Genomic DNA, 10,277 nt, shown 5'->3' on the forward strand with positions numbered 1-10,277 from the left:
AGAGTCTGGGTCCTTTCCAGAGGAATGCTGCATAGAATGGCCCAGGCTCTGAATGATATCCCTCCCACTGGCTACTGCTTTTACTGATTCTCAAGTCCAGTCTCTCCCCGGGCCAAAGTGGTTGTCAGCACCACTGTCACTCATCCTGGCTTCTCTATGTTCCTTACTCAAGTTACCCGCACTTGAATGACATCTAGGCGTGGTTCCTGCTCTGGGCCCCTATGTCCATTTGGAGAGTGAGTACCTGCTTTAATTCTTGCCCAAGGTCCAGTCTTGACCTAGTCCCTGCCTCCTACATTCACAAGACGCCAGAAAGATTAGAGGCCCACAGTCTGTTGTTTTAGACCGTTTAGTCATATTGTTTTAGACCGTTGTGATATGGCATAGTCACTTCCCAGTTCTAACTCAATAGGACCTAGCCCTCTGCTATGCTACTCTGCTCCCTCCCCACCCCAGCCCTGCCCTACCTAATCCATACTGAGTCTAGGCATCTACAGATAACTTGAGCCCTGATTTTTAAAGCCAATTCTGAGTTTATTTGAACATTATATCAATGTCAGTTAATGAATTTAATAGTCTTTATAATAGAATGATTTTCAGACTGGTTTAAAAAAACAACAACAGAATTCAACTAAACGGAACAGGTAGATAGGCTGGACAAAGGGATAATTTACATTCCAGGTGGGATGAAATGGCATGGTATGAGATTTCATCACAATACTCAGAATGGCAGGGAAATTAAAACTTATGAATTGTTTCTTTCTTTCTTTTTTGAGACAGGATCTTCCTGTCATCCAGACTGGAGTTCAGTGATGCAATCATGGCTCACTGCAGCCTCGACTGCCTGAGCTCAAGTGATCCTCCCACCTCAGCCTCCTGCATAGCTGGGACCACAGGCACGTGCTACCATGCCCAGCTAATTTTTTTTTATTATTTGTATAGACGAAGTCTTGCTATGTTGCCCGGGATGGTTTTGAACTCCTGGGCTCAAGGGATCCTCCCTCCTCAGCCTCCCAGTGTGCTAATTACAGGCATGAACCACTGAGTCCAGCCCTCTGAAATTTTTTATTTAATATTTTCAGACCATGCTTGACCATGGGTAACAAAAACTGCAGAAAGCAAAACTATATATTCATCAGTGAATGATTCCAGTCCTGATTTTGTCTGTGCTTGCTGGCAAATTAGAATTGAAGTGCTAAGCATGGTTTTGTCATTGAATTTCAAATATTTATCTTATCCTTGCTGTTTGCAAGAAGTGCCTGGAAGACTTCTGTCCCCCTCCTGGGAATCTTTGGTAGAGTTGGGCTCTCCTTTCCCGTTCCTGTGAACCCCCCTGTGCTGAGATCCTGTACTTGGTTCCTCATTCTGTGTTGTTTGTTCTCCTGCCTAAGATTCTAATCCTGATTCCTGGGGTGTCTGATCCCCTGGACTTCTGATCCATTTCCTGATTCAGGTCCATTGTGACCCTTAACTTTCAGAATCTGCTCCATTCTGTGGTTGCCTCATGAACCTTTTCACCTAGCTTCTCTCGTCCTGGGAGTACCCAGAGTCTATGCCCTGATTTCAGCTCACAGCCCAGCACTCAGAAAGATTTTACTATTATTGTCAGATCCATTATTACTGGCTGTGTGACCTGGCAAGGGACTTAGGCTCCCTGAGTCTCAATTGCTTTCACTGTAGAGTGGGGACGATAACACTCCTGCTCCATTCACCGTATAAGGCACTTAGGTCAGATAAGCTGTCATGTGTGAAAGTATCTTGTGAACTATAAACCACTAAGCAAATAGAAGGTTTTTGAAATTATGACTATTACCATCATCATCAAGCTATACTTATGAAAAATTTACTGTTTGACAAAATACTAATCTTTGTTTGCTTCATCATATCCATCTCAGACTGCATATAGATCAAAGTAAGCACCAATAGTGTAAATTGGGAGCTCCCCAAGAGCAGCATCTCAGATGGTGCTGGGGGTTTGAGAAAATATGAGAGACATTTATATTTACCCCATCCCTTTAAATATGTATTTTATGTGGTTGCTTATTTTTGCACTGTATTAGTATGGTAATGTATAGTATTTATAAAATGGCTGTGGATGTTGACAATTTTTTACTGACAGGGGTGATGAATTTAGAAGTTTGCACTCGCTGGGCATGGTGGCTCACGGCTGTAATCCCAACACTTTGGGCGGTTGAGGTGGGTGGATCACTTGAGATCGGGATTAGAAAACTGGTGCACCGATTCCTCTCTAGGAACCTGAGTGTGAGCCAGGCTCGATGGCTCACGCCTGTAATCCCAGCACTTTGGAAGGCTGAGGCAGGCAAATCACCTGAGGTCAAGAATTTGAGACCAGCCTGGCCAACATGGTGAAACCCCATCTCTACTAAAATACAAAAATTAGCCAGGTGTGGTGGCACCTGCCTGTAATCCCAGCTACTTGGGAAGTTGAGGCAGGAGAACCACTTGAACCCAGGAGGCGGAGGTTGCAATGAGCAGAGATTGCCCACTGCACTCCAACCTAGGTAACAGAGAGAGACTCCTTCTCAACAACAACAAAAGTTTGCACTAATCTAATAACCTAATAAGGCTCTAATATAGGAATCTTCATACACTGCTGGTAGAAATATATGTATCAACTATCAAGAAACAAAATTACAACAAATTTAGTTATAGATGTAATGGCTTTTACTTGCAATTCATTAATTGGGGCAGATCCCATTATACAAAATAGAATGAGAGCTTCCCCTGGGAAACAGCAGAACAGTGAATTTTGTAAGGTGGGAGCAAGGAAAAAGAACAATTTTTTTAAAAAAAGCTGGTTAACATCAGGTTACTTCAGGTTACTTAATAAGGGTTAAAGCAGAGGGGATTTTCAAGCTAAAAGTGGCTCGTTTGGGGATTTAGCTATTATTCTGTATCTTTCTCCTGATTTCTTGGAGGGTCAGATAAACAATTTAGTTTTGGCTTGGTGGCATGAAACTTTAGTGTGGTTGACTCCATTTTGGTGGGGCCTCCTGCAGGAGCACTGTCCAAACCAATGGGCTCCGATAAATTTTAACATATCTTATAATATTTATAGCCAATTATAAAGTAATTCTACTTTTAGAATGTTATCTCTAAGGAGTGTCAACTAAGAAGAGGCAAGAGACCAAGCTGCAAGGCAGGAGTTTATTGGGGCATAGGAACTGCAATTCAGGAGACCCAGATTCAGCTCGAAGTCAGATTGTGCTCCAAAGAGAGAAAGGGGAGTAGGAGTTTTTAAGAAAAATAAAAAGGAAACTAAGGGTGATTACACAAGTTCTTTTAATGGAATTATTATTGCTGGAGGCAGCTGGCCAGCATAAGTCTATAGTTCATTGGTTTTTGTTCAGGAGACGCAGCGCTGGTGAAATATAGCTGGTTTCCAGGACCGTGTGGTCGTTGCAGTTTGGACCAATTCAAGGGTTCGAGGCAAATTCCTGTTGTGTTTCAGTTTTTGTTTGTTTTCCTTTTTGCAAGTTTGCAGGGAGTCCTTAGAATGGCTTCCAGGCTCCATTTTACAGCTCTTAACCAGAGTGACATCGTTTTGTATATCACATTTCACAAGAGATAATCAGGGATGAGCATACCGATCTATGTTTAAGAATGTTCGTTGCAACTTTATTTAGAGTAACATTTGAAAATGTTCTAAATACTAAGCAACAAAGAAATGGGTAAGTAAACTGTGCTTAGGCTTATTGTGCAGCTTATAGAACTAAAATTAGATTTGATGTTAGTTTAAGAACTGTTTTTAAATAAAAATAAAATAAATAGAAGCTGAACCATGCCAGGCCTGGCAGAAGAATGACAAGTGGGAGGAGTGAGACCCGGAAAGAGTGGTGGCAGGTGAAGTCGTAGACGACAGAAGAACTGGTTTCCTCCACCGCGCAAGGCATGTAGCCTGTCGACGCCCCATTAAAGCATGTGGATAGATAAAGAGATTGAATGGAGGAATGAATAAGACTTGATCCAGGTAGTGTTTCGGGAGCGGCAGCTTTACCTGTGAATCTCTCTGACAAGCGGCCAGTGTACGTAATCAACCATCAAGATGGCGGCGCCCTTGAGGAATACGCAATTAGGTCGCCGCCATGTGTCTTCTAGGACCGTACTAATTCGACCCACGTACGGAATCAGATTCCAAGATGACAGCATCTGTGAGGAAGTCACTCAGTAGATGCAGCCATGTTGCCTGTACGTCGAGACAGTACCAGCAGCCACCGTACGGACTCTACTGACAAGGTGGTGGCCCCGTCGCGAAAGCCACAATGTGAGCGCAGCCATGTTCCCGGCGATCGTATGGATCCGGCCACCATACGGATACGTAATCAAGATGGCGGCGCCTAATGGTTTGCGGCGGAGACGACGCGCGGGGCCTGCGCAACAGGAGTACGCTGCCTGGGAGGCGGGACCAGAAGCGGAAGTAGTTGTGGGAGCCTTTGCAACCGCCTGGAACGCCGCTGAGGGGGTCTGTGTAGGTGCGCGGGTCGCGGCGGGGGTCTTGAAGGAGTGCGTCGGGAGCGGAGATATGGTGAGTACCGCGTCCAGTGAGGGATTCGGCGGCGGAAGTCGGTGGTGTTGGCAACCTTGGGGTCTGTCGGCCGACTTGGGGGTCTGTGGTGAGCGGTAACCGGAGTCTGGAGAGAACGGCGGGAGTCTATGGGCAGAATGATGAGGTATCTGGGAGTTCTATGGTGAGCTACGGTGGGGGTCCGTAATAGAAGTTTAGTGGGGACTCCGGGTACCCGGCAGTTCCTTGGGAAACCATGATCGGGGGTTCTTTGGGCAGAGGGATAAGGGGGTTTGTGAGGAATCACTTTGGGCGGTCTGTGGTGAGCCGTGATGAGGAAGAGTCCGTGGCCGGGGATCCGTAGACAGCTGAGACTGGGTGTGCGGGTGCCGGGAGGGTGTGTGAAGTAAACAGGGAGGGATGCGTGGAGAACCGTGACGGGAAGTTCAGGGAGTGAGTTAGGCGGGGTCTGTGAGGCGCCACGATGTTGGGTCTCGATGACCCGCCAGTGAGTGTAGACAGAGGGAGCGGGTACCGGTGGGTGCGTGATGGGAAGTATGAAGCGGAGTAATGGGATGTCAGGGGAAGGGATGGGAGTCAGTGGGGACTGTAATGGAGAGATTTTTTGGGGGCCCCGATGGGAAATCTGCCGGCAGAGTGGGGATCCGTGCTGACCATGGTGGAGCTGTAATGCGGGGATGAGCCTCCACGGTGGGGGCTGTTTAAGGAGCCGTAATGGGGGTGTCCCGCAGGAGGGTGATGGTTCAGACCCAGAGCCTCCAGATGCCGGGGAGGACAGCAAGTCGGAGAATGGGGAGAATGCGCCCATTTACTGCATCTGCCGCAAACCGGACATCAACTGCTTCATGATGTGAGCCCGGGAGAGGTGGGCGGGGCTGACACTGGCAGGGTGGGGTAAGGCCGATCGGCTGTGCCCCTTACATATTCACCACCTGTCCCATCCTCTGCAGCGGGTGTGACAATTGCAATGAGTGGTTCCATGGGGACTGCATCCGGATCACTGAGAAGATGGCCAAGGCCATCCGGGAGTGGTACTGTCGGGAGTGCCGAGGTGAGGGCCATGCATGGACAAGGAAGGCAGGTGGGGCTTCAGGGGAGGAGGGGAGCCACAGTGGGGGATAATGGGTAGTAGTTATACACGTCTGTGGTGAGCTGGAATGGGGGCTGATTGTGAGTGGTAATAGAAGATCCCACGGGAAGGGGCAGCCCTGTCGTGTACAGAGGTGCAGAGTAGGTAAGTGGGACAGTAAGGGAGAGAAGAGGAATAAAGAGGTTTTGGGACCATGCACACCCTCCAATGCTCACCTTAGCCCTACTCTCTGCCCCACAGAGAAGGACCCCAAGCTAGAGATTCGCTATCGGCACAAGAAGTCACGGGAGCGGGATGGCAATGAGCGGGACGGCAGTGAGCCCCGGGATGAGGGTGGAGGGCGCAAGAGGCCTGTCCCGGATCCAGACCTGCAGCGCCGGGCAGGGTCAGGGACAGGGGTTGGGGCCATGCTTGCTCGGGGCTCTGCTTCACCCCACAAATCCTCTCCGCAGCCCTTGGTGGCCACACCCAGCCAGGTGAGTGGCTGTATAAAGTGAGTGGATGTATAAAGTGGCTCCATGTCGGCCCCTCCTGGGTCCATGATTTCTGTTCTGGGCCCCCTCCTCCAGCATCATCATCAGCAGCAGCAGATCAAACGGTCAGCCCGCATGTGTGGTGAGTGCGAAGCATGTCGGCGCACTGAGGACTGTGGTCACTGTGACTTCTGTCGGGACATGAAAAAGTTTGGAGGCCCCAACAAGATCCGGCAGAAGTGCCGGCTGCGCCAGTGCCAGCTGCGGGCCCGGGTGAGCATGGACAGAGCTGGGTAGGGTCAGGTGTGGGAGAGCTGGTGGGTCCATGCAGGGTTAGTTAAGTCTAGGCATGGGCCAGGTGGGATTGGGCCTGACCAGATAGGTGGGAAGGGGCCTGTCATGTCCAGATGAATGGGGCATGACCAGGTATGCTGGGCTGGCAGAAACCCCACTAACCCTGGGTGGACAGAGTGGGGCCAGGTGTTTCCAGGTGGTCATGCATGTCAGTGAGGATCAGGCAGGGTTGAGCATGTCCTGGTAATGAGGGGTAGCGGGGAGGTATGTCTGGGGAGGCAAGGCCAGGCCAGGTCGGTGGGGCTAGGGCAAGGCCACACTCCATCCACCTGGGGCTGACCTGGGCCTTCCTCCTGCCGGCACAGGAATCGTACAAGTACTTCCCTTCCTCGGTGAGTCCAGCCCCCCAGGGCAGGGCGGGGCATGCGGGCAGGGCGGTCAGGGCCAGTCCTGAGATTCTGCCCTGCAGCTCTCGCCAGTGACGCCCTCAGAGTCCCTGCCAAGGCCCCGCCGGCCACTGCCCACCCAACAGCAGCCACAGCCGTCACAGAAGTTAGGGCGCATCCGTGAAGACGAGGGGGCAGTGGCATCATCAGCAGTCAAGGAGCCTCCTGAGGCTACAGCCACACCTGAGCCACTCTCAGATGAGGACCTACCTCTGGATCCTGACCTGTATCAGGACTTCTGTGCAGGGGCCTTTGATGACCACGGCCTGGTGAGCAGACAGGAACATCCCCTGGTGGAAGGGTGGAGGTGACAGAAGCAGAGAGTATCCCTAATGAGGAGACAGAGGGTATGGAAGGCTGATTTGGGACATGAGTAGGTGGTGGGGTTGTCATGAAGGGGGCAGGTGGGTCAGTGCATGCCCTGCTTGCAGCCCTGGATGAGCGACACAGAAGAGTCTCCATTCCTGGACCCCGCACTGCGGAAGAGGGCAGTGAAAGTGAAGCATGTGAAGCGTCGGGAGAAGAAGTCTGAGAAGAAGGTGATGGAGAGGGTAAAATGGACGTGGAAAGGCAGAGGGTGGGGTTGAGGGAGAGGAAGAGCTCAGAGGCTGAATGGGGCAAAAGTCAGAAAGGGCTGGAATGGAGCAGGAGACAGGGGGTCTGGGGCTGACTTTGACTCCACCCTGACCTGACCTATCTTGTGCCACAGAAGGAGGAGCGGTACAAGCGGCATCGGCAGAAGCAGAAGCACAAGGATAAATGGAAACACCCAGAGAGGAACGATGCCAAGGACCCTGCGTCGCTGCCTCAGTGCCTGGGGCCCGGCTGTGTGCGCCCTGCCCAGCCCAGCTCCAAGTATTGCTCAGATGACTGTGGCATGAAGCTGGCAGCCAAGTGAGTCATTCCTGGGGGCGGTTCAAGGGAGTCAGGAAGTGCATGGTAGGGCCTGACCACAGCCTTCTGTTGTCTACCAGTCAATCAGCTATCCACCATTCAGTCACCAAACAGCCACTACCCACTCAACCCAACCACCTACCCACCCATCTGCCCATGTGTCCATCCATCCACCATTCTACTAGTCACCTATTTACTTCTCCATTTGCCATTTAGTCGTGCATCTATTTGCTGTCCTTCCTTACTGATCACCTCACTCATTCTGTTGCTTGCCACCTTTCCTGTAGCCGCATCTACGAGATCCTCCCCCAGCGCATCCAGCAGTGGCAGCAGAGTCCTTGCATTGCTGAAGAGCACGGCAAGAAGCTGCTCGAACGCATTCGCCGAGAGCAGCAGAGTGCCCGCACTCGCCTTCAGGAGATGGAACGCCGATTCCATGAGCTTGAGGCCATCATTCTGCGTGCCAAGCAGCAGGCTGTGCGCGAGGATGAGGAGGTGAGGCAGGGGAGCAGCGGGGCAGGGCCCAGTACTTTGTCCTACCCATCCTTACTGTTCCTTCCACCCCATGCAGAGCAACGAGGGTGACAGTGATGATACAGACCTGCAGATCTTCTGTGTTTCCTGTGGGCACCCCATCAACCCACGTGTTGCCTTGCGCCACATGGAACGCTGCTATGCCAAGGTTGGGGTGTCAGACTGAGGGGGCGGACCGTGTGGGGACATCAGCGGGCCAGTGGGGGACAGATTTGTTGTCTGGGTGGTGTCTTGGGAGGGCATGCAGTGCACATCCACAGTTCCCTCCATTTGTGCTCATCCCTCCAGTATGAGAGCCAGACGTCCTTTGGGTCCATGTACCCCACACGCATTGAAGGGTAAGTGAAGGTGCCATGTGGAGTGACAGGTGGGGGGTTAAGGCGGGGGTCAGAAGTGGGATGTGTGTGGCGCTGGGGCAGGATATGGGCACCAGCAAGGACAGGTGGGCCTCTCTTCCCTCCCTCCACTACCCTCTCTCTACTCCAAACCCCCAGGGCCACACGACTCTTCTGTGATGTCTATAATCCTCAGAGTAAAACATACTGTAAGCGGCTCCAGGTGCTGTGCCCCGAGCACTCACGGGACCCCAAAGTAAGGTTTTCCTTCAGCTTCCCCCATTTTGCCCCCCCTCCCTGCCTCACTGTCCCACATTCATCCCTTCCTTCTTCACCTTAACCTTTCCTTCACTTTTTCCTCTCACCTTCCCTGCTGCTTCACCCTCCATTCCTCTCCTTTTTCATGCCTCCTCACCATCCCCTGAAACTCCCATTCTTTCCCTTCTCCCTCCTTGAGCCCCTATTCCTATTCTCCCTTATCACCGCTATTTATCCCCACCCTGGCCCCCCTGCAGGTGCCAGCCGACGAGGTATGCGGGTGCCCCCTTGTACGTGATGTCTTTGAGCTCACAGGTGACTTCTGCCGCCTGCCCAAGCGCCAGTGCAATCGCCATTACTGCTGGGAGAAGCTGCGGCGTGCAGAAGTGGACTTGGAGCGCGTGCGTGTGGTAGGTTTCCTCGTGGCTTTGGTGCTGCACGTGGTAGGTGTCCATGCCGGACGTGGCCGAGGGCAGTCGGGGCTTCAGGAGTGCCTGCTCAGGACTCCTGCCGCTCCCTTGGCAGTGGTACAAGCTGGACGAGCTGTTTGAGCAGGAGCGCAATGTGCGCACAGCCATGACAAACCGCGCGGGATTGCTGGCCCTGATGCTGCACCAGACGATCCAGCACGACCCCCTCACTACCGACCTGCGCTCCAGTGCCGACCGCTGAGCCTCCTGGCCCGGACCCCTCACACCCTGCATTCCAGATGGAGGAGCCGCCCGGTGCCAGTTCCTCCACTCATCAGTTTCTCTGGTTCTCCCTGTGCCCATCCACCGGTTGACCACCCGTCTGCCTTTATCAGAGGGTTTTTCCCTGTCTCCATGTTCAGTGCCTGGTGGGGCTGCGGAGTCCACTCATCCTTGCCTCCCCTCCCTGGGTTTTGTTAATAAAATTTTGAAGAAACTAAGGAAGCTGTCTCCACATTGCTGCGGTTGCAACTGTTCCAAACTCCGTGCAGGAAGAGCCCAGGGACCCACATTCCCAGCCTCCCACGGGCATAGGGTCTACGCAGCGCTCATTCAGTGTGGTGACACCGCCCGCGCATGCTCCTGTCTCCCACCCAGAGCTGTCGTCCGCTGTGGACGCCAGGCCCCGCTCTTTCCCCACAAGCCCCACGTTGACGATCCGTAGGGGCGCGCCCTCCAGCGTGCCTCAGTTTACCTGCGGTGCAGCAGCACCGCCCCCTTCCCCGGCCCGCGCGCCCCCGCAGCGGTTCAGCTAGGAGGAGGGAGCAGGACACGACAGCCCTGGGGTTGATGTTCGAAGAGACCTGGAGGCACAGGCTCGACCCCAGCGAGAGGTGGGAAGAGTAGAATACCGGCTGAGCCGAGGAGTGCGCAGGCGTGAACCAGCTTTCTCACCGCCGGAGGAAACGGAGGGCGCAGGCGCAAGCCATCCCCAACC

The 10,277-nt window shown here is 52.7% G+C and overlaps 1 protein-coding gene across 2 annotated transcripts; it reads left to right on the plus strand.

Annotated features, from left to right (window-relative positions):
• The first annotated feature begins 2,616 nt into the window (after window positions 1–2,616).
• CXXC1 (CXXC finger protein 1) lies at window positions 2,617–9,780 on the plus strand. Of its 2 annotated transcripts, none has more exons than XM_021670075.2 (15): window positions 2,617–4,546; window positions 5,278–5,396; window positions 5,497–5,597; window positions 5,877–6,112; window positions 6,206–6,382; window positions 6,769–6,795; window positions 6,873–7,118; window positions 7,281–7,400; window positions 7,559–7,743; window positions 8,031–8,238; window positions 8,315–8,425; window positions 8,566–8,615; window positions 8,772–8,868; window positions 9,128–9,280; window positions 9,396–9,780. In XM_021670075.2, exons 1-15 carry the CDS (start codon window positions 4,193–4,195, stop codon window positions 9,540–9,542), a joined length of 2,331 nt encoding a protein of 776 aa, XP_021525750.1. In that variant the 5' UTR covers window positions 2,617–4,192; the 3' UTR covers window positions 9,543–9,780. The 2 variants fall into 2 exon arrangements, with proteins under 2 accessions (XP_021525750.1, XP_012296303.1); XM_012440880.3 differs by having other exon boundaries at window positions 2,621–4,546; window positions 7,281–7,388.
• The last annotated feature ends 497 nt before the right edge of the window (window positions 9,781–10,277 follow it).

Source organism: Aotus nancymaae, unplaced genomic scaffold (genome assembly GCF_030222135.1).
Source record: "Aotus nancymaae isolate 86718 unplaced genomic scaffold, 86718_ANA_hifiasm-v0.15.2.pri h1tg000020l, whole genome shotgun sequence".
Taxonomy (NCBI): Eukaryota; Metazoa; Chordata; class Mammalia; order Primates; family Aotidae; genus Aotus; species Aotus nancymaae.

Excerpts from the sequence above, each read along its gene's own strand:
- CXXC1 (XM_021670075.2), top strand. The coding sequence starts at position 4,193 with ATGCAGCCATGTTGCCTGTACGTCGAGACAGTACCAGCAGCCACCGTA. Across the intron at positions 6,113-6,205 it reads TGGTGGCCACACCCAGCCAG|CATCATCATCAGCAGCAGCA; the intron begins GTGAGTGGCTGT and ends CCCCTCCTCCAG. Across the intron at positions 8,869-9,127 it reads AGCACTCACGGGACCCCAAA|GTGCCAGCCGACGAGGTATG; the intron begins GTAAGGTTTTCC and ends GCCCCCCTGCAG.